The 24,003-nt window shown below is 45.1% G+C and overlaps 1 protein-coding gene and 1 pseudogene across 1 annotated transcript; both read right to left on the bottom strand.

Moving 5' to 3' along the window:
• Window positions 1-606: 606 nt before the first annotated feature.
• LOC119955673 lies at window positions 607-4,848 on the bottom strand (annotated as a pseudogene).
• Window positions 4,849-13,167: 8,319 nt separating this feature from the next.
• On the bottom strand, window positions 13,168-17,463 carry LOC119955681 (tubulin alpha chain-like). The gene is made up of 5 exons (XM_038782121.1): window positions 17,376-17,463; window positions 16,559-16,781; window positions 16,298-16,446; window positions 14,087-14,767; window positions 13,168-13,554 (listed from the first exon to the last, which is right to left on the bottom strand). Exons 1-5 carry the CDS (start codon window positions 17,376-17,378, stop codon window positions 13,258-13,260), a joined length of 1,353 nt encoding a protein of 450 aa, XP_038638049.1. The 5' UTR covers window positions 17,379-17,463; the 3' UTR covers window positions 13,168-13,257.
• Window positions 17,464-24,003: the final 6,540 nt, after the last annotated feature.

Raw genomic sequence — 24,003 nt, 5'->3', positions numbered from 1 at the left:
TCTGCCCTTTCTAATATTAGTAATTCTTAGGTTATAAAATCACATGCATTGTTTATACACTATCTATTCATACAATATGCCTCTTATACAGGCATCGAAGTCAGGGTACCTTTATCCAAAATCTTCTTCCTAAATCTGACTTCAACACCAGCCTCCCAGGATTCAGTATCATATTTGGTCGACATATGCGAACATTTGACTAGTGCGATAGCGCAACTACAAAGTAATTGCAAACGATTGTAAACGTTAAACTTTCCAGCAAGTTCCAAATGCGAATACAATCTCACTGGCCAAAAAAATACAAATCACGAATAACCAGCTTGTTCAGAACTCAGTCGCATTCCTGCTCGTAACCCGAAACCAACAGAGGCCACTAACTCAGGCACAAATCAATGAAACCCTTTATACTTTCGATCCACCTATTCCAGAGGACAGTGTTTCGATAATTGAATTGCTCTGTGACTCTCGGCCTGCGCCCTGTGGAGCTTGTTGCATTTGACCTACTTTCTGTGTCCATTGAAACTGTTGTACCTTCAAATATTTCTCTTCAGATCCCGATTTGCAAGCCCGGCCGGTTACGGAGACAAATAATGAGAGTATTCCAAAGAAAATTTAAATACTTTATTGTCTTAAATAAACTTTATAATACCAATGTGAATTTAAGTTAAACCATTACGATTTCTAAATGAATGGATCTTATTCTTCCTCTTCGCCCTTTCTGTCCAGTGAGGAAGAATCAACTCCCACTTCTTCATAATCCTTCTCGAGTGAAGCCATGTCCTCTCGTGCATCCTGGAACTCCCCTTCCTCCAGCCCCTCCCCCACATACCAATGGACAAAGGCCCGCTTGGCGTACATCTTATCGAATTTGAGATTCAGTCGGGTCCAAGCCAAGGAAATTGCGGTGGTGTTGCTCAGCATACAGAGGGCCCGTTGTACCTTTGCCAGATCACCCCCTGGCACCACCGTCGGGGGCTGGTAGTTGATGCCAACCTATTGGAGAGAAGAAAATAGGTTCGATTTCAATTGCTTACCATGCGGTTCAACACCAGATTGCACAACCTCCCATCACTTTTCAGAAAGTTGCATTGAGTATTAATGCTTTTTTCCATATTTAAACATTGAGGTCTGGCCATTCCCTGGGTTATTCCCGTACATCAAGGCTCCAGTGTAAATGGAGAATCGATGCGCAAATTAGATTACATTCAAAAGCAAATTATCTCCTTAAAAGTCTAATTGCCGAACGGTCTTGAGTGTCAGCAAGATTTTTCCCTCCTCAAGGAAGGACTCCTGCTGGAGCATTCCGGTTTGAATTCAAGGATTAAACTCCGGACAATTGCAAATCCAGCTCCCCTTTGACAGTTTCCCATTGTTGCAGGAATGGGGACGTCTGTTCGGGAGTTCTGCCTGCGTAGAAAGACACATTTGAACCGAACTGAAGTGAACAGTGTCGATATGTGTTATCGGAGTTTCACATTCTTAGCTTCAGTGTACCAAGTGGACAAGACGCAAACGCCACACTTACCTTGAAGCCAGTGGGACACCAATCAACAAAGGCGATCGAGCGCTTGGTCTTGATGGTGGCGATGGCGGCGTTGACATCCTTCGGCACAACGTCTCCTCGGTACAGCATGCAGCAGGCCATGTACTTGCCTTGGCGGGGGTCACACTTCACCATCTGGTTGGCTGGTTCAAAACATGAATTGGTGAGCTCCGACACCGAGAGTTGCTCGTGGTAAGCTTTCTCAGCCGATATAAGAGGGGCAAAGGTCGCCAGAGGGAAGTGAATGCGGGGATAGGGGACCAGGTTGGTTTGAAACTCAGTCAGGTCCACGTTGAGGGCACCATCGAACCGGAGTGAGGCCGTGATGGATGACACTACCTGTCCAATGAGACGGTTGAGGTTTGTGTAAGTCGGTCTCTCAATGTCAAGGTTCCGCCGACAGACATCGTAAATGGCCTCATTGTCCACCATGAAGGCACAGTCAGAGTGCTCGAGGGTGCAGTGGGTGACCAGCACAGAGTTATCCGGCTCAACCACCGCGGTGGAAATCTGGGGAGCGGGGTAAACGGAAAATTCCAGCTTGGCTTTCTTGCCGTAGTCGACGGAGAGTCTCTCCATCAGGAGGGAAGTAAAACCTGAGCCAGTACCACCCCCAAAACTGTAAAGATGAGGAAACCCTGTAACCCTGTGCAGAGATCAGCCTGTGGGTAAAAACAGAGAAAACATATTAAAGATGAAACAGAGAATGGAATCTCTCCTGAAAAGGACAGAGGAACCTAACATTAGGAAATGTACTCAGAGTCCCTCCCGTGATGGCGCCCTGGGAGCTGCTCAGATTGAGCTGTATGAGCTTGGGGGAATGATCAATGGACATTGCAAAGGAGACAGAGTGGCGCCGTGTTGAAGCAGCTGGGAGAGGATCGATGGAAGAGAGGCTGCGGTAATGTTGGTGGTGACAAATTCATCAGTAGTAATCTCACTGTTGGCATGAATGTAGGAAATGTATAGATTGTATTGCATGTATATATATATATATATATATATATATAGTGCAGTAATGCTATTAAATGTCCGCGTTTGTTATACATATATTTTTGTCGTAATGTATTTTTAATAACACCTGCTTGGATACCCAGACAGAAGTGTGTCTGCCAAAGGTGCAAGTAAGAAGGAGTAAAAGAGGAGAACCATTCATTCCAACAATGTTTTCAAAGAGGCGCCTCTTGGAACTTTGTTCTGATTGCACAAGATACCCTGGTGAGTAGACAACGTGACACATTGTGCACTTCAGCCGGTTATGAGTCTCTGAGTATGATAAGAAAGGAAGGGGCGACGTCTCTCTGCTGTTTCGTAGTTTGGTAATCTGCAAGGAGTTTTCAAGCATTGCTTAAAGGTTATATAACGCGAGTCAATATCTGAAATCCAACGGGCTAACTCTGATTTAATTGTCAACAAGTTCAAAGCATTTTCCAAAATTGTCCGAACTTGGCTTTCGACATTTCTAGTGAATAATTAAAGGTGGATTTTGATGGATTTTATGCTGGAGACATGTTGAATGGACGATTAGGTAAAGAGAGGTGGAGACAGAGAGATGTTTACATGAACCTATGGAGAGCTGATGGTTTTACATGTTATCCACCCATTCAGCGCCGTCACTTGGCGACGTTGTCTGAGAAGGGTGATGAGAATTGCGTTGAATTGTTAAAATTAAACGTCTTCTCCTGACGGATCATTACTGTTAATTACTCTAAATTGTCACTTTTCTTTCTATCTTTCATACTTTTTGCCTTTATAATGGTTGAAATCTAGAGGGTTCTAGAAACAACGGGAATCAGAGCACCGCCAATTCAACGAACTGTTACCCCCATAGTTTTGACCCCTTTACGAACATAGAACACACAGTGCAAAGGAGGCCACTCGGCCCATCAAGACTGCACTTGAAACCCACACAGACACGGGGAGAACGTACAGACTCCACACAGACAGTGACCCAGCGGGGAATCGAACCTGGGTCCCAGGCGCTCTGAAGCCACAGTGCTATCCACTGTGCTACCGTGCTGCCCAACGGGACCGCGTTTGGCAGGAAACAATCCGCAGAGTTTTGCTGGGGAATCCGAGGAGGAAATACTTCGCGCACTGGTGAAATTGATGGTGCTGCAATCACTGACACCTCGTTTCTCAGCAAATGTGAGCGGATATGAGGGAGAAATTCAGAACATCAAAGTGAGTCAACCTACCACCTTCCGGACACGATCCAGGACCAGGTCCACAATCTCCTTGCCCACCGAGCAATGGCCCCGGGCATAGTTATTCGCCGCATCCTCCTTACCGGTGATGAGCTGCTCCGGGTGAAAGAGCTGTCGGTAGGTGCCGGTCCGGACCTCATCTGGGGACAGGGAACAGAGACTTGAGACCAGGAACACAGAGGCTGAAGGAAATATTGCAATGAGTTTACTGAAGCACTGACTGACCAACCCAGCAACAATCTCCCCTCTTACCAATCACGGTGGGCTCCAGATCTACGAACACGGCCCGGGGAATGTGTTTCCCCGCCCCTGTCTCACTGAAGAAGGTGTTGAAGGAATCGTCACCACCTCCGATGGTCTTGTCACTGGGCATCTGCCCATCCGGCTGGATGCCATGCTCCAGACAATACAGCTCCCAGCAAGCATTCCCGATCTGTACACCAGCCTGGCCAATGTGGAGTGAAAGGCACTCACGCTGAAGAGAGAAGAGGTGGTTAGTTAAGAATAACATTTTACAGATTCAATATGATGATGGATGGAGAACGGGCTGAGGGACAGCAAACATTCCGTCCCTGTCCATCCCCGATTCCGCCAAAACCTAATGGTTTTCTATCCCTGTTCTCTAACGAGGCGATTTAAACAGATCCTGGATCACTGTGAGCCCACTCTGCGACTTCCCCGAGTCACTGCAGCACCAGAAGAATATACACAACCATCCCTGTTCCAATGACCATGAATCATGTACACCCTGAGCAACTCCCGTTTCCCTGTGGACCTCAGTCCCTGAGGGATTCCCGCTCCATGCGAACGTTTTGTTCCCTGTAAGTTCATGTTCTCCCTGATCTTGTTCCCCTTGCATACCGCCCATCCATATGGATTTGCGGATCTCTCTCTTTCCTTGGGATTTGCGGCTATCCCTGTGCATGCCTTTCTAGATCATTCTGACTCCCCATTGGATCCTACAATGTGTCACAGATCCTCTACTCTCCCTATGGATCCTCTTCCCGAGTGAACATGTGATACAGCGGTACACATCCCATTCGCTCTTGATTTAACGCTAACCTACCATAATTTCCTGTTATATTCACAGCTCCTCTCAATATGTTGCGTGTCTTCCCGCTCGCGCGATTTATACCGAATTCTGTGAAGCAAACACGAGTTCCGATTGGACAGCGAGAACAATGCGACGTGGTTGCTCGGGGAAACGGTAACATAAAATGGAACGCCGGTTCGCGCCGCTGATTGGTTGGAATCTGTACAAGGAGGAACCATGTGGTGGTCACAGTCGACCATGAGAGGAGCTTTGGACAACAAGCGAGACTGGCCTCTTCTGTCAGTCGCCAAAACATCGCATTGAGTCCAGATAATGAAACCCCATCCACGAGAGACTCGACATTTAGTCCCGATCAGTTAAACCCATTTCAAACCTTCCCGCTGAACAGACGTCGCCTGTCAGACCCGATATATCAGGCCAGCCCAGATCAATCAGACACTTATCTATTTGACTCGCTGTCACCTGAATTCCATTTCTAAAATTAATAAATTAATAACTATCGGAGTGCATTCATCAGACACCATCCGATAAACCAGTAAATATCAGAGCCCATCCAACAGACACAATCTATTAAACCGGAACCTATCAGACCCCATCAATTAGGCATCATCAATTATATAAGAATCTGCAATACTCCATCCTTCGGGTATCATCCAATGTATCAGTATGCATTCGATTCCATGTATCACTCACCATCCATTAAATCAGAAATCTATCAGAGCTCTTTGTAACCACAGTGTGTGTGTGTACCCCGTGTATCGGAAGGTGATCACACACGTATTCAGTTCAATCACAATCTATTTATTGGTCACAATGTTAGTATATACTTAAGAAATCACCCGCTCATATACTCTAAGACTTTGACTGTCAATTTGAACGACCTTGACTTAACCAATTTTTTTACCAATTTGAATTTACAGTGCAGAAACGGCCCATCGAGTCTGCACGGCTCTTTGAAAGAGCACCCTATCCAAGCCCACGCCTCCACCCTATCCCCATAACCCAGTAACCCCATCCAACACTAAGGGCAATTTTGGACACTAAGGGCAATTTACAATGGCCAATCCACCTAACCTGCACATCCTTGGACTGTGGGAGGAAACCGGAGCACCCGGAGGAAACCCACGCACACACGGGGAGAACGTGCAGACTCCGCACAGACAGTGACCCAGCCGGGAATCGAACCTGGGACCCTGGAGCTGTGAAGCAGTTGTGCTAACCACCATGCTACCGTGCTGCCCAAATGGCCGGCTCGGTGCAGAGAATACAACAAAATATAGATAGATTGGAGAGTTGGGCAGAGAAATGGCAGATCGAGTTCAATCCAGGCAAATGCGAGGTGATGCATTTTGGAAGATCAAATTCAAGATCTATATGGTCAATGGAAGGGTCTTGGGGAAAATTGATGTGCAGAGAGATCTGGGAGTTCAGGTCCATTGTACCCTGAAGTTGGCAACGCAGGTCGATAGGGTGGTCAAGAAGGCATACAGCATGCTTGCCTTCATCGGACGGGGTATTAACTACAAGAGTTGGCAGGTCATGTTACAGTTGTATAGGACTTTTGTTCGGCCACATTTGGAATACTGCGTACAGTTCTGGTCGCCACATTAACATAGAACATAGAACAGTACAGCACAGAACAGGCCCTTTGGCCCTCGATGTTGTGCCGAGCAATGATCACCCTACTCAAACCCACATATCCACCCTATACCCGTAACCCAACAACCCCCCCCTCCTTAACCTTACTTTTTAGGACACTACGGGCAATTTATCATGGCCAATCCACCTAACCCGCACATCTTTGGACTGTGGGAGGAAACCGGAGCACGCGGAGGGAACCCACGCACACACGGGGAGGACGTGCAGACTCCGCACAGACAGTGACCCAGCCGGGAATCGAACCTGGGACCCTGGACCTGTGAAGCATTTATGCTAACCACCATGCTACCATGCTCCCCAGAAGGATGTGGATGCCTTGGAGAGGGTGCAGAGGAGGTTCACCAGGATGTTGCCTGGTATGGAGGGTGCTAGCTATGAAGAAAGGTTGAGTAGATTAGGATTGTTTTCGTTGGAAAGACGGAGGTTGAGGGGGGACCTGATTGAGGTCTACAAAATTCTGAGACGTATGGACAGGGTGGATAGCAACAAGCTTGTCCCAAGAGTGGGGGTGTCAGTTACAAGGGGTCACGATTTCAAGGTGAGAGGGGGAAAGTTTAAGGGAGATGTGCGTGGAAAGTTTTTTACGCAGAGGGTGGTGGGTGCTGGAACGCTTTACCAGCGGAGGTGGTAGAGGCAGGCACGATAGCATCATTTAAGAAGCATCTAGACAGGTATATGAATGGGCGGGAACAGAGGGAAGTAGACCTTGGAAAATAGGAGACAGGTTTAGATAAAGGATCTGGATCGGCGCAGGCTGGGAGGGCCGAAGGGCCTGTTCCTGTGCTGTAATTTTCTTTGTTCTTTGTTCTTATCCATTTCCTCACGTGTGCTGCTAGAGGTCGAGTGGGTTGACTGTGTTGGATGGTCGTCTTTCGGTAGTTGTCGCGGGTCCTTAAACGTGGCTGATGTCCGGAGCTGTGCTGCATTTGGTGGTCTAGAGCCGGTCCAAAAGAGACAGAAATCAGTCTTTTAACTGGCTTGAGTTTTCCCTGCCCCTTTTGAGGGCGTTTTCTGGTTCCCTGTCAATGAATTCCCAGGGCGCCATCCTCTGATTGTTCACATCCAGTCAGTGGCTGCCACATCACTTTTGGGGTGGGTACTCAATGGTCAATCCTGGGCGGCTCCGACCAGGAGCTTGGTGCCGTCTCATCTGGAAGATAATGTGACGGTCCCATTGTTTCTTTAATCGCCTTGAATGGCCATTTGCAGGTGTCAGTTCCTGCATATGTCTGAGTGGTTGTTTGAAGATCCATAAGCTGCAGCTTGTCTGTGTCCCAAAGCTGACCACATTTTCCATCATCCACTACAGTCGGCCATTTTAGATGGCCACATATCCAACCTCTTGATCCTGAACGCACAGCGTGGTGAATCACAGACTCGAACCAATACCTGCCTGGCATCTCCAGTCACCTGTCGGTCAATCAAGGTCCGACTCTAATCAAAATACATGACTCAATATTACCAAATTCATTATTAAATACAGTTCAATTGAAAAGTTAATTCATTATTAACTACAATTCATTTTCAAATTACATTCATTTCCAATGACAGTTCATTACCAAATTTAATTAATCTCATGGTGATTGCTTATATTGAAACTATCATCGGGGAGGACAGGAAACAGGGCTTGGACGCACCACTAGCACTGGGTGAGATCATGGAAAGTATTAACTCCATGGGGCAGACCGACCAGAAGAGTTCCCGGCCAACTTCCGTTATAAATTTGTGACTGCACTGGCCTTGAAGATCTGACGCCTGCTGAACGTGATAATGGCCCCATCATGGGACAGAACGCAGAGTTGATTATCTCCCTGGACGCAGAAAAGGCCTTCGAGAGAGTCAAGTGGAAGTACCTCATAGAGGTCTCGCTCTATGCAGTAGACCTGCTCCTCTACATTTCAGACCCAGAAAGCAGCATGGAAGGAACCATTATATATACCTTCCCAGTCCCCTCCCCCACCCACTACATGTTTTTCTTTACTTGTGAGTCACGTGATTTCGCTAACTATTTAGCGTTGTTGTTTTTATCTTGTGTAAAATGTCTTCTCAGTTTTTCCCTTTTTTCTTTTTTGTGTACACCTGTAAATATACAATGCTTGAAAACCCAATAAAAACATTTATAAAAAAATCGAGATAATAGTTCTCATATTTTAACAACCTTTTCATATCGATTTTCCTCGTGGTTACACGCCTGATTCTGTAGCGCTTGAACCTGACCCTGACGTGCTTTTGCCTGTTTAGTTAGCCACCTTACTATAAGCCATATCCTCCCCCCCCCCCCCCTTCCCACTATCTCCAGTTCCTGAAGCCACTACAAATCTTGTTCCACGTGGAGTTATTTGTAAAGTAAAACACAAATGACCCATTCTGCTTGGGACAGAGTGGGTTAACTAATCTGAATATATCTGACAATTCTAAACTTAAGGTTTCTAATTCCCAAATAAAAATGCATCTTCAGCTTTTTTTTATTACTTTATCGGAGTTCCAAAGGCAGAGCTCAGAGTGTGGACAGGGGAATACCCCTAATTCAGCTCCTTGCCTGCTCCAAAAACCGATTCAAATTGAATTCAATTCATGGTCCCCACAAGAGAGACATACCAGATCCATTAACAAGCAAGGGCCAATTCTCTGCTGGTTTGAAAAGGGAAGAGTTCTCCAACAGACGTCATTTTGTCACCACCGTTCTTTTGTTTAAAACAGAAACATGATCGTGAACCTATTTTATTTACCCATCTGTCTTTTACTCTTCGTTCTGCAATCTCAGAATTATTCCTTCTGCGTTGTGTCAGGGAAGTTTTAACCCTTGACTAATCCAACACCGGGTTGGACATTTGCATTTCAACTATCCCAACTTCCAATGAACCGTATCAAGCTAATATTTTCTTATTCTTGCATACGTGAATTTTTATCCTGATTTACATTCTTTGTGCACCAAAAATACCCTGGAATCATCAGTACAACAGAGAACAAAGAAAATTACAGCACAGGAACAGGCCCTTCGGCGCTCCCAGTCTGCGCTGATCCAGATCCTTTAACTAAACCTGTTGCCTTTTTTCCAAGGTCTACTTCTCTCTGTTCCACATCCATTCATATATCTGTCCAGATGCATCTTAAATGATGCTATCGTACCCGCCTCTACCACCTGCGCTGGCAAAGCATTCCAGCACCCACCACCCTCTGCGTAAAAATCTTTCCACGCACATCTCCCTTAAACTTTTCCCCTGTCACCTTGAAATCGTGACCTCTTTTAATTGACAGCCCCACTCTTGGAAAAAGCTTGTTGCTATCCTCCCTGTCCCTACCTCTCATACTTTTGTAGACCTCAATCTCCTCAACCTCCGTCTTTCCAATGAAAACAATCCTAATCTACTCAACCTTTCTTCATAGCTAGCACCCTCCATACCAGGCAACATCCTGGTGAACCTGCTCTGCACCCTCTCTAAAGCATCCACATCCTTCTGGTAATGTGGCGACCAGAACTGCACGCAGTATTCTAAATGTGGCCTAACCAAAGTCCCATACAACTGTATCATGACCTGCCGACTCTTGTACTCAATACCCCGTCTGATGAAGGCAAGCATGCTGTATGCCTTCTTGACCACTCTATCGACCTGTGTTTCCACCTTCAGGGTATAATGGACCTGAACTCCCAGATCTCTCTGTACACCAATTTTCCCTAGGACTCTTCCATTGACCATCTCGTCCGCTCTTGAATTTGATCTTCAAAAATGCATAAGTAAACATGGATCTTGGGTCCTAACGGTCGAAGTGAAAGATTTGTTAATTACATTTCAGTTTGTTATCGGTTTGACTTAAACTACTCAAACTATGATCTCGAAATCACAATATCAGACGACACACAAATATCACCACACTCACAAAGGAACCTGCTTCAGTGCTTTGACCAAAATTAATTAGGTACACGTCCTTGTAAACTCAAGGTAACTTCTCAGAAGATAAATGTTACAGAGATATATGAACAGCCACAAACCAAACACACACATTCTCACAGCTCGCAAATATCATAGTTAACTGTTCGCTTTCTCTCATGGCTACAGATTGTCAAAGAGACAGCAATTTCACAATCGCTTAATTCAAATAATGAACAAGATCTTCCATTGGCCTTCCTCGTAAAAAAATATTTATTGTATTCCATTGATGTCAATTTCCAATGATTGATTTTATAGGCATTCGCTAGTCTCAGAGACGTATATTTTTTGGGGACAATTTAGAACAGATCAACTGTCTGCTGAAATGTTTAATTTCTCTCCAAAACCGAAAGGGTTGGACAGTGGACGGAGAACTTGGAACGCAATTGCGTCCCTTCACATAATCTAAAACTTATTTTGTTATTTTCTTTAATTTTACGCAAGTTTTTTTCTTGTTCTTTGAACTGAAATCAATTTCCAATGTTCTCTACTTACCCAGTATTTGAAAGAAACCTTATCGTTTTTTTTTCTCAAATGAATTGGATTCCTGCCCAGTTTATCTTGGAGGCACTGGCCAGGACGGCTTGAATGGCTTAATCTGAAACTCAAATCTGATCTTAAAAATTTGAAACAGTCTGAATTTCTTTTAGACAGAACCCCAGTTGTGACGATTCTAACTTTAATCTTATATTTACTTTACTCATTTTTCTTGTAGAGCGGGGGAGGGGGGGTGGGGTCATCTTCGGTGTACAGCACGCGGCTCGGTGGATCTGTCATCCCCGGATATTTCTGAATAAAAAAGCTTATTGAGCGTTCCAGCCCTTTTTACTGTGCAGCAGTGTGTCTTCCAAATTTGATCAATTGGTTTACAATACTTCAGGGGGAGGAAAAGGGACGTTGTACCTTCCCCTCCTCATTTCTCAATGAACCCGAGGTCTGTATTTTGGATTTAGTTTTATTTGATTTTATTCCTTTTCTTTTTATTTGAGATGTATTTTTAATCTAAATAGTGATTGAAGATCTAAACTTTGTGTGAATTCGGGGCGTCACCCTTGCATGAAACCTCACCATTCAATAAAGTTCAAATTGGATTTAATCATCTTATCGATAAACTTTTGTTCTGGTTTCCAGATGACACACAGGGGACCACTGTTGTACCCACTCGAGCTCTATCGTTTTACTTGTCATGATTTCCTGGGACTAGACCCATCAGGAAATTACTCTCAGAGGTCGGCTTTTGCTGGAGTGTAACTTGTAGTCGACACATCTCTTGGCTTTTTATCGGATCACAAGTCAGTCACTTACATTTTCCACACCTCTAAGCACTTTCAGACAATACCAGATAACGCCTACCTTAGCTACCCACAGCCGTTTGACTGCTGGTCAGACCCTGTTCACAGGTTCGGAATTCGTTAGCCGCCAAATTCTGTCCAGTCCCCGGGATAAGTTTATATTTATAATGAGTAAATTTACTCACCCGGGTCTCTGACGATATCGGTCGACGGAAGAATCCGAATCACTGCACCAAACTGTTAGCGGGAGAGGATCTCAAAGAAATCACCCAGCGCCCAGGGCTGCTGGTCCTCGCATCAAATGGTTTATTTCGCCGGCGGGGAGATGGCGTCTGGTAAAGTCTCAGACCATCTCTCCACCGAACAAAGGAAAACATCCATTCTTGTACATTTTTCTAAACAGCTACACAGCCCATTTCAGCTTAACCTTGTCCAATGTTATTGATTATAGATTAGATACATTAGTTATATATCCAATTAAAGTTGACATTATGCAACGTGGGTTGGTACCTTAACCAGCTCCTGACTGAATGAAGAAGTCACTCATACTAACTGTAAAGTTATCCCTCCTGACTGCGTCGGCGACCATGGGCTGGCGAGAATGAACAATGCTCCTTGTATTTCTCTGTGCATGTCTCCCTTGCTTCCCTAGAATCTCCCATGTCTGTTTCCCATTCAATGGTTTAATATCAATCTTCTTTGTCTCACTGGCTATCTCTGCTGTCTGTAATTAAATGCTGTCATTTATACCAGTTTACTACTTGACCCGGCTAATAGTTGCTCAGGAATGTGGCTAATTCAGCTAAAGGCCATTTTGTGTCTTTAGAATTGCTAACTCAGCTGACAGTCATTTTGTGCAACTTACTTTAATTGTGTATCTGCCCTTTCTAATATTAGTAATTCTTAGGTTATAAAATCACATGCATTGTTTATACACTATCTATTCATACAAGATGCCTCTTATACAGGCATCGAAGTCAGGGTACCTTTATCCAAAATCTTCTTCCTAAATCTGACTTCAACACCAGCCTCCCAGGATTCAGTATCATATTTGGTCGACATATGCGAACATTTGACTAGTGCGATAGCGCAACTACAAAGTAATTGCAAACGATTGTAAACGTTAAACTTTCCAGCAAGTTCCAAATGCGAATACAATCTCACCGGCCAAAAAAATACAAATCACGAATAACCAGCTTGTTCAGAACTCAGTCGCATTCCTGCTCGTAACCCGAAACCAACAGAGGCCACTAACTCAGGCACAAATCAATGAAACCCCTTATACTTTCGATCCACCTATTCCAGAGGACAGTGTTTCGATAATTGAATTGCTCTGTGACTCTCGGCCTGCGCCCTGTGGAGCTTGTTGCATTTGACCTACTTTCTGTGTCCATTGAAACTGTTGTACCTTCAAATATTTCTCTTCAGATCCCGATTTGCAAGCCCGGCCGGTTACGGAGACAAATAATGAGAGTATTCCAAAGAAAATTTAAATACTTTATTGTCTTAAATAAACTTTATAATACCAATGTGAATTTAAGTTAAACCATTACGATTTCTAAATGAATGGATCTTATTCTTCCTCTTCGCCCTTTCTGTCCAGTGAGGAAGAATCAACTCCCACTTCTTCATAATCCTTCTCGAGTGAAGCCATGTCCTCTCGTGCATCCTGGAACTCCCCTTCCTCCAGCCCCTCCCCCACATACCAATGGACAAAGGCCCGCTTGGCGTACATCTTATCGAATTTGAGATTCAGTCGGGTCCAAGCCAAGGAAATTGCGGTGGTGTTGCTCAGCATACAGAGGGCCCGTTGTACCTTTGCCAGATCACCCCCTGGCACCACCGTCGGGGGCTGGTAGTTGATGCCAACCTATTGGAGAGAAGAAAATAGGTTCGATTTCAATTGCTTACCATGCGGTTCAACACCAGATTGCACAACCTCCCATCACTTTTCAGAAAGTTGCATTGAGTATTAATGCTTTTTTCCGTATTTAAACATTGAGGTCTGGCCATTCCCTGGGTTATTCCCGTACATCAAGGCTCCAGTGTAAATGGAGAATCGATGCGCAAATTAGATTACATGCAAAAGCAAATTATCTCCTTAAAAGTCTAATTGCCGAACGGTCTTGAGTGTCAGCAAGATTTTTCCCTCCTCAAGGAAGGACTCCTGCTGGAGCATTCCGGTTTGAATTCAAGGATTAAACTCCGGACAATTGCAAATCCAGCTCCCCTTTGACAGTTTCCCATTGTTGCAGGAATGGGGACGTCTGTTCGGGAGTTCTGCCTGCGTAGAAAGACACATTTGAACCGAACTGAAGTGAACAGTGTTGATATGTGTTATCGGAGTTTCACATTCTTAGCTTCAGTGTACCAAGTGGACAAGACGCAAACGCCACACTTACCTTGAAGCCAGTGGGACACCAATCAACAAAGGCGATCGAGCGCTTGGTCTTGATGGTGGCGATGGCGGCGTTGACATCCTTCGGCACAACGTCTCCCCGGTACAGCATGCAGCAGGCCATGTACTTGCCTTGGCGGGGGTCACACTTCACCATCTGGTTGGCTGGTTCAAAACATGAATTGGTGAGCTCCGACACCGAGAGTTGCTCGTGGTAAGCTTTCTCAGCCGATATAAGAGGGGCAAAGGTCGCCAGAGGGAAGTGAATGCGGGGATAGGGGACCAGGTTGGTTTGAAACTCAGTCAGGTCCACGTTGAGGGCACCATCGAACCGGAGTGAGGCCGTGATGGATGACACTACCTGTCCAATGAGACGGTTGAGGTTTGTGTAAGTCGGTCTCTCAATGTCAAGGTTCCGCCGACAGACATCGTAAATGGCCTCATTGTCCACCATGAAGGCACAGTCAGAGTGCTCGAGGGTGCAGTGGGTGACCAGCACAGAGTTATACGGCTCAACCACCGCGGTGGAAATCTGGGGAGCGGGGTAAACGGAAAATTCCAGCTTGGCTTTCTTGCCGTAGTCGACGGAGAGTCTCTCCATCAGGAGGGAAGTAAAACCTGAGCCAGTACCACCCCCAAAACTGTGGAAGATGAGGAAACCCTGTAACCCTGTGCAGAGATCAGCCTGTGGGTAAAAACAGAGAAAACATATTAAAGATGAAACAGAGAATGGAATCTCTCCTGAAAAGGACAGAGGAACCTAACATTAGGAAATGTACTCAGAGTCCCTCCCGTGATGGCGCCCTGGGAGCTGCTCAGATTGAGCTGTATGAGCTTGGGGGAATGATCAATGGACATTGCAAAGGAGACAGAGTGGCGCCGTGTTGAAGCAGCTGGGAGAGGATCGATGGAAGAGAGGCTGCGGTAATGTTGGTGGTGACAAATTCATCAGTAGTAATCTCACTGTTGGCATGAATGTAGGAATTGTATAGATTGTATTGCATGTATATATATATATACATATATAGTGCAGTAATGCTATTAAATGTCCGCGTTTGTTATACATATATTTTTGTCGTAATGTATTTTTAATAAAACCTGCTTGGATACCCAGACAGAAGTGTGTCTGCCAAAGGTGCAAGTAAGAAGGAGTAAAAGAGGAGAACCATTCATTCCAACAATGTTTTCAAAGAGGCGCCTCTTGGAACTTTGTTCTGATTGCACAAGATACCCTGGTGAGTAGACAACGTGACACATTGTGCACTTCAGCCGGTTATGAGTCTCTGAGTATGATAAGAAAGGAAGGAGCGACGTCTCTCTGCTGTTTCGTAGTTTGGTAATCTGCAAGGAGTTTTTTGAAGCATTGCTTTAAGGTTATATAACGCGAGTCAATATCTGAAATCCAACGGGCTAACTCTGATTTAATTGTCAACAAGTTCAAAGCATTTTCCAAAATTGTCCGAACTTGGCTTTCGACATTTCTAGTGAATAATTAAAGGTGGATTTTGATGGAGTGAGATGCTGGAGACATGTTGAATGGACGATTAGGTAAAGAGAGGTGGAGACAGAGAGATGTTTACATGAACCTATGGAGAGCTGATGGTTTTACATGTTATCCACCCATTCAGCGCCGTCACTTGGCGACGTTGTCTGAGAAGGGTGATGAGAATTGCGTTGAATTGTTAAAATTAAACGTCTTCTCCTGACGGATCATTACTGTTAATTACTCTAAATTGTCTTTCTTTCAATCTTTCATACTTTTTGCCTTTATAATGGTTGAAATCTAGAGGGTTCTAGAAACAACGGGAATCAGAGCACCGCCAATTCAACGAACTGTTACCCCCATAGTTTTGACCCCTTTACGAACATAGAACACACAGTGCAAAGGAGGCCACTCGGCCCATCAAGACTGCACCTGAAACCCACACAGACACGGGGAGAACGTACAGACTCCACACAGACAGTGACCCAGCGGGGAATCGAACCTGGGTCCCAGGCGCTCTGAAGCCACAGTGCTATCCACTGTGCTACCGTGCTGCCCAACGGGACCGCGTTTGGCAGGAAACAATCCGCAGAGTTTTGCTGGGGAATCCGAGGAGGAAAAACTTCGCGCACTGGTGAAATTGATGGTGCTGCAATCACTGACACCTCGTTTCTCAGCAAATGTGAGCGGATATGAGGCAGAAATTCAGAACATCAAAGTGAGTCAACCTACCACCTTCCGGACACGATCCAGGACCAGGTCCACAATCTCCTTGCCCACCGAGCAATGGCCCCGGGCATAGTTATTCGCCGCATCCTCCTTACCGGTGATGAGCTGCTCCGGGTGAAAGAGCTGTCGGTAGGTGCCGGTCCGGACCTCATCTGGGGACAGGGAACAGAGACTTGAGACCAGGAACACAGAGGCTGAAGGAAATATTGCAATGAGTTTACTGAAGCACTGACTGACCAACCCAGCAACAATCTCCCCTCTTACCAATCACGGTGGGCTCCAGATCTACGAACACGGCCCGGGGAATGTGTTTCCCCGCCCCTGTCTCACTGAAGAAGGTGTTGAAGGAATCGTCACCTCCTCCGATGGTCTTGTCACTGGGCATCTGCCCATCCGGCTGGATGCCATGCTCCAGACAATACAGCTCCCAGCAAGCATTCCCGATCTGTACACCAGCCTGGCCAATGTGGAGTGAAAGGCACTCACGCTGAAGAGAGAAGAAAAGGTGGTTAGTTAAGAATAACATTTTACAGATTCAATATGATGATGGATGGAGAACGGGCTGAGGGACAGCAAACATTCCGTCCCTGTCCATCCCCGATTCCGCCAAAACCTAATGGTTTTCTATCCCTGTTCTCTAACGAGGCGATTTAAACAGATCCTGGATCACTGTGAGCCCACTCTGCGATTTCCCCGAGTCACTGCAGCACCAGAAGAATATACACAACCATCCCTGTTCCAATGACCATGAATCATGTACACCCTGAGCAACTCCCGTTTCCCTGTGGACCTCAGTCCCTGAGGGATTCCCGCTCCATGCGAACGTTTTGTTCCCTGTAAGTTCATGTTCTCCCTGATCTTGTTCCCCTTGCATACCGCCCATCCATATGGATTTGCGGATCTCTCTCTTTCCTTGGGATTTGCGGCTATCCCTGTGCATGCCTTTCTAGATCATTCTGACTCCCCATTGGATCCTACAATGTGTCACAGATCCTCTACTCTCCCTATGGATCCTCTTCCCGAGTGAACATGTGATACAGCGGTACACATCCCATTCGCTCTTGATTTAACGCTAACCTACCATAATTTCCTGTTATATTCACAGCTCCTCTCAATGTGTTGCGTGTCTTCCCGCTCGCGCTATTTATACCGAATTCTGTGAAGCAAACACGAGTTCCGATTGGACAGCGAGAACAATGCGACGTGGTTGCTCGTGGAAACGGTAACATAAAATGGAACGCCGGTTCGCGCCGCTGATTGGTTGGAATCTGTACAAGGAGGAACCATGTGGTGGTCACAGTCGACCATGAGAGGAGCTTTGGACAACAAGCGAGACGGGCCTCTTCTGTCAGTCGCCAAAACATCGCACTGAGTCCAGATAATGAAATCCCATCCACCAGAGACTCGACATTTAGTCCCGATCAGTTAAACCCAGTTCAAACCTTCCCGCTGAACAGACGTCGCCTGTCAGACCCGATATATCAGGCCAGCCCAGATCAATCAGAGACTTATCTATTTGACTCGCTGTCACCTGAATTCCATTTCTAAAATTAATAAATTAATAACTATCGGAGTGCATTCGTCATACACCATCCGATAAACCAGTAAATATCAGAGCCCATCCAACAGACACAATCTATTAAACCGGAACCTATCACACCCCATCAATTAGGCATCATCAATTATATCAGAATCTGCAATACTCCATCCTTCGGGTATCATCCAATGTATCAGTATGCATTCGATTCCATGTATCACTCACCATCCATTAAATCAGAAATCTATCAGAGCTCTTTGTAACCACAGTGTGAGTGTGTACCCCGTGTATTCAGTTCAATCACAATCTATTTATTGGTCACAATTTTAGTATATACTTAAGAAATCACCCGCTCATATACTCTAAGACTATGACTGTCAATTTGAACGACCTTGACTTAACCAATTTTTTTACCAATTCGAATTTCCAGTGCAGAAACGGCCCATCGAGTCTGCACGGCTCTTTGAAAGAGCACCCTATCCAAGCCCACGCCTCCACCCTATCCCCATAACCCAGTAACCCCATCCAACACTTAGGGCAATTTTGGACACTAAGGGCAATTTACAATGGCCAATCCACCTAACCTGCACATCCTTGGACTGTGGGAGGAAACCGGAGCACCCGGAGGAAACCCACGCACACACGGGGAGAACGTGCAGACTCCGCACAGACAGTGACCCAGCCGGGAATCGAACCTGGGACCCTGGAGCTGTGAAGCAGTTGTGCTAACCACCATGCTACCGTGCTCCCCAGAAGGATGTGGATGCCTTGGAGAGGGTGCAGAGGAGGTTCACCAGGATGTTGCCTGCTATGGAGGGTGCTAGCTATGAAGAAAGGTTGAGTAGATTAGGACTGTTTTCGTTGGAAAGACGGAGGTTGAGGAGGGGCCTGATTGAGGTCTACAAAATTATGAGACGTATGGACAGGGTGGATAGCAACAAGCTTGTCCCAAGAGTGGGGGTGTCAGTTACAAGGGGTCACGATTTCAAGGTGAGATGGGGAAAGTTTAAGGGAGATGTGCGTGGAAAGTTTTTTACGCAGAGGGTGGTGGGTGCTGGAACGCTTTACCAGCGGAGGTGGTAGAGGCAGGCACGATAGCATCATTTAAGAAGCATCTAGACAGGTATATGAATGGGCGGGAACAGAGGGAAGTAGACCTTGGAAAATAGGAGACAGGTTTAGATAAAGGATCTGGATCGGCGCAGGCTGGGAGGGCCGAAGGGCCTGTTCCTGTGCTGTAATTTTCTTTGTTCTTTGTTCTTATCCATTTCCTCACGTGTGCTGCTAGAGGTCGAGTGGGTTGACTGTGTTGGATGGTCGTCTTTCGGTAGTTGTCGCGGGTTCTTAAACGTGGCTGATATCCGGAGCTGTGCTGCATTTGGTGGTCCAGAGCTGGTCCAAAAGAGACAGAAATCAGTCTTTTAACTGGCTTGAGTTTTCCCTGCCCCTTTTGAGGGCGTTTTCTGGTTCCCTGTCAATGAATTCCTCAGGGCGCCATCCTCTGATTGTTCACATCCAGTCAGTGGCTGCCACATCACTTTTGGGGTGGGTACTCAATGGTCAATCCTGGGCGGCTCCGACCAGGAGCTTGGTGCCGTCTCATCTGGAAGATAATGTGACGGTCCCATTGTTTCTTTAATCGCCTTGAATGGCCATTTGCAGGTGTCAGTTCCTGCATATGTCTGAGTGGTTGTTTGAAGATCCATAAGCTGCAGCTTGTCTGTGTCCCAAAGCTGACCACATTTTCCATCATCCACTACAGTCGGCCATTTTAGATGGCCACATATCCAACCTCTTGATCCTGAACGCACAGCGTGGTGAATCACAGACTCGAACCAATACCTGCCTGGCATCTCCAGTCACCTGTCGGTCAATCAAGGTCCGACTCTAATCAAAATACATGACTCAATATTACCAAATTCATTATTAAATACAGTTCAATTGAAAAGTTAATTCATTATTAACTACAATTCATTTTCAAATTACATTCATTTCCAATGACAGTTCATTACCAAATTTAATTAATCTCATGGTGATTGCTTATATTGAAACTATCATCGGGGAGGACAGGAAACAGGGCTTGGACGCACCACTAGCACTGGGTGAGATCATGGAAAGTATTAACTCCATGGGGCAGACCGACCAGAAGAGTTCCCGGCCAACTTCCGTTAAAAATTTGCGACTGCACTGGCCTTGAAGATCTGACGCCTGCTGAACGTGATAATGGCACCATCATGGGACAGAACGCAGAGTTGATTATCTCCCTGGACGCAGAAAAGGCCTTCGACAGAGTCAAGTGGAAGTACCTCATAGAGGTTTCGCTCTATGCAGTAGACCTGCTCCTCTACATTTCAGACCCAGAAAGCAGCATGGAAGGAACCATTATATATACCTTCCCAGTCCCCTCCCCCACCCACTACATGTTTTTCTTTACTTGTGAGTCACGTGATTTCGCTAACTATTTAGCGTTGTTGTTTTTATCTTGTGTAAAATGTCTTCTCAGTTTTTCCCTTTTTTCTTTTTTGTGTACACCTGTAAATATACAATGCTTGAAAACCCAAGAAAAACATTTATTAAAAAATCGAGATAATAGTTCTCATATTTTAACAACCTTTTCATATTGATTTTCCTCGTGGTTACACGCCTGATTCTGTAGCGCTTGAACCTGACCCTGACGTGCTTTTGCCTGTTTAGTTAGCCACCTTACTATAAGCCATATCCTCCCCCCCCCCCCCCCTCCCCATCCCACTATCTCCAGTTCCCGAAGCCACTACAAATCTTGTTCCACGTGCAGTTATTTGTAAAGTAAAACACAAAAGACCCATTCTGCTTGGGACAGAGTGGGTTAACTAATCTGAATATATCTGACAATTCTAAACTTAAGGTTTCTAATTCCCAAATAAAAATGCATCTTCAGCTTTTTTTTATTACTTTATCGGAGTTCCAAAGGCAGAGCTCAGAGTGTGGACAGGGGTAAACCCCTAATTCAGATCCTTGCCTGCTCCAAAAACCGATTCAAATTGAATTCAATTCATGGTCCCCACAAGAGAGACATACCAGATCCATTAACAAGCAAGGGCCAATTCTCTGCTGGTTTGAAAAGGGAAGAGTTCTCCACCAGACGTCATTTTGTCACCACCGTTCTTTTGTTTAAAACAGAAACATGATCGTGAACCTATTTTATTTACCCATCTGTCTTTTACTCTTCGTTCTACAATCTCAGAATTATTCCTTCTGCGTTGTGTCAGGGAAGTTTTAACCCTTGACTAATCCAACACCGGGTTGGACATATGCATTTCAACTATCCCAACTTCCAATGAACCGTATCAAGCTAATATTTTCTTATTCTTGCATACGTGAATTTTTATCCTGATTTACATTCTTTGTGGACCAAAACTACCCTGGAATCATCAGTACAACAGAGAACAAAGAAAATTACAGCACAGGAACAGGCCCTTCGGCGCTCCCAGTCTGCGCTGATCCAGATCCTTTAACTAAACCTGTTGCCTTTTTTCCAAGGTCTACTTCTCTCTGTTCCACATCCATTCATATATCTGTCCAGATGCACCTTAAATGATGCTATCGTACCCGCCTCTACCACCTGCGCTGGCAAAGCATTCCAGCACCCACCACCCTCTGCGTAAAAATCTTTCCACGCACATCTCCCTTAAACTTTTCCCCTGTCATCTTGAAATCGTGACCTCTTTTAATTGACAGCCCCACTCTTGGAAAAAGCTTGTTGCTATCCTCCCTGTCCCTACCTCTCATACTTTTGTAGACCTCAATCTCCTCAACCTCCGTCTTTCCAATGAAAACAATCCTAATCTACTCAACCTTTCTTCATAACTAGCACCCTCCATACCAGGCAACATCGTGGTGAACCTGCTCTGCACTCACTCTAAAGCATCCACATCCTTCTGGTAATGTGGCGACCAGAACTGCACGCAGTATTCTAAATGTGGCCTAACCAAAGTCCCATACAACTGTATCATGACCTGCCGACTCTTGTACTCAATACCCCGTCTGATGAAGGCAAGCATGCTGTATGCCTTCTTGACCATTCTATCGACCTGTGTTTCCACCTTCAGGGTATAATGGACCCGAACTCCCAGATCTCTCTGTACACCAATTTTCCCTAGGACTCTTCCATTGACCATCTCGTCCACTCTTGAATTTGATCTTCAAAAATGCATAAGTAAACATGGATCTTGGGTCCTAACGGTCGAAGTGAAAGATTTGTTAATTACATTTCAGTTTGTTATCGGTTTGACTTAAACTACTCAAACTATGATCTCGAAATCACAATATCAGACGACACACAAATATCACCACACTCACAAAGGAACCTGCTTCAGTGCTTTGACCAAAATTAATTAGGTACACGTCCTTGTAAACTCAAGGTAACTTCTCAGAAGATAAATGTGACAGAGATATATGAACAGCCACAAACCAAACACACACACATTCTCACAGCTCGCAAATATCATAGTTAACTGTTCGCTTTCTCTCATGGCTACAGATTGTCAAAGAGACAGCAATTTCACAATCGCTTAATTCAAATACTGAACAAGATCTTCCATTGGCCTTCCTCGTAAAAAAATATTTATTGTATTCCATTGATGTCAATTTCCAATGATTGATTTTATAGGCATTCGCTAGTCTCAGAGACGTATATTTTTTGGGGACAATTTAGAACAGATCAACTGTCTGCTGAAATGGTTAATTTCTCTCCAAAACCGAAAGGGTTGGACAGTGGACGGAAAACTTGGAACGCAATTGCGTCCCTTCACATAATCTAAAACTTATTTTGTTATTTTCTTTAATTTTACGCAAGTTTTTTTCTTGTTCTTTGAACTGAAATCAATTTCCAATGTTCTCTACTTACCCAGTATTTGAAAGAAACCTTATTGGTTTTTTTTCTCAAATGAATTGGATTCCTGCCCAGTTTATCTTGGAGGCACTGGCCAGGACGGCTTGAATGGCTTAATCTGAAACTCAAATCTGATCTTAAAAATTTGAAACAATCTGAATTTCTTTTAGACAGAACCCCAGTTGTGACGATTCTAACTTTAATCTTCTATTTACTTTACTCATCATTCTTGTTGAGGGGGGGGGGGGGGGGGTCATCTTCGGTGTACAGCACGCGGCTCGGTGGATCTGTCATCCCCGATATTTCTGAATAAAAAAGCTTATTGAGCGTTCCAGCCCTTTTTACTGTGCAGCAGTGTGTCTATTGAAATCCACCTGTCTTCCACATTTGATCAATTGGTTTACAATACTTCAGGGTGAGGAAAAGGGACGTTGTACCTTCCCCTCCTCATTTCTCAATGAACCCGAGGTCTGTATTTTGGATTTAGTTTTATTTGATTTTATTCCTTTTCTTTTTATTTGAGATGTATTTTTAATCTAAATAGTGATTGAAGATCTAAACTTTGTGTGAATTCGGGGCGTCACCCTTGCATGAAACCTCACCATTCAATAAAGTTCAAATTGGATTTAATCATCTTATCGATACACTTTTGTTCTGGTTTCCAGATGACACACAGGGGACCACTGTTGTACCCACTCGAGCTCTATCGTTTTACTTGTCATGATTTCCTGGGACTAGACCCATCAGGAAATTACTCTCAGAGGTCGGCTTTTGCTGGAGTGTAACTTGTAGTCGACACATCTCTTGGCTTTTTATCGGATCACAAGTCAGTCACTTACATTTTCCACACCTCTAAGCACTTTCAGACAATACCAGATAACGCCTACCTTAGCTACCCACAGCCGTTTGACTGCTGGTCAGACCCTGTTCACAGGTTCGGAATTCGTTAGCCGCCAAATTCTGTCCAGTCCCCGGGATAAGTTTATATTTATAATGAGTAAATTTACTCACCCGGGTCTCTGACGATATCGGTCGACGGAAGAATCCGAATCACTGCACCAAACTGTTAGCGGGAGAGGATCTCAAAGAAATCACCCAGCGCCCAGGGCTGCTGGTCCTCGCATCAAATGGTTTATTTCGCCGGCGGGGACATGGCGTCTGGTAAAGTCTCAGACCATCTCTCCACCGAACAAAGGAAAACATCCATTCTTGTACATTTTTCTAAACAGCTACACAGCCCATTTCAGCTGAACCTTGTCCAATGTTATTGATTATAGATTAGATACATTAGTTATATATCCA

The sequence above is a fragment of the Scyliorhinus canicula genome, chromosome 21 (assembly GCF_902713615.1).
Source record: "Scyliorhinus canicula chromosome 21, sScyCan1.1, whole genome shotgun sequence".
Classification (NCBI taxonomy): domain Eukaryota; kingdom Metazoa; phylum Chordata; class Chondrichthyes; order Carcharhiniformes; family Scyliorhinidae; genus Scyliorhinus; species Scyliorhinus canicula.
This window is presented reverse-complemented; position numbering and strand designations above follow the sequence as displayed.

What these genes read in the sequence shown, in the direction of transcription:
- LOC119955681 (XM_038782121.1), bottom strand. An exon ending in TCTGGAGCCCACCGTGATTG is followed by an intron (nt 16,447 to 16,558) that starts GTAAGAGGGGAG and finishes CCCTGTCCCCAG; the next exon opens with ATGAGGTCCGGACCGGCACC. An exon ending in TGGATCGTGTCCGGAAGGTG is followed by an intron (nt 14,768 to 16,297) that starts GTAGGTTGACTC and finishes TTTTACCCACAG; the next exon opens with GCTGATCTCTGCACAGGGTT.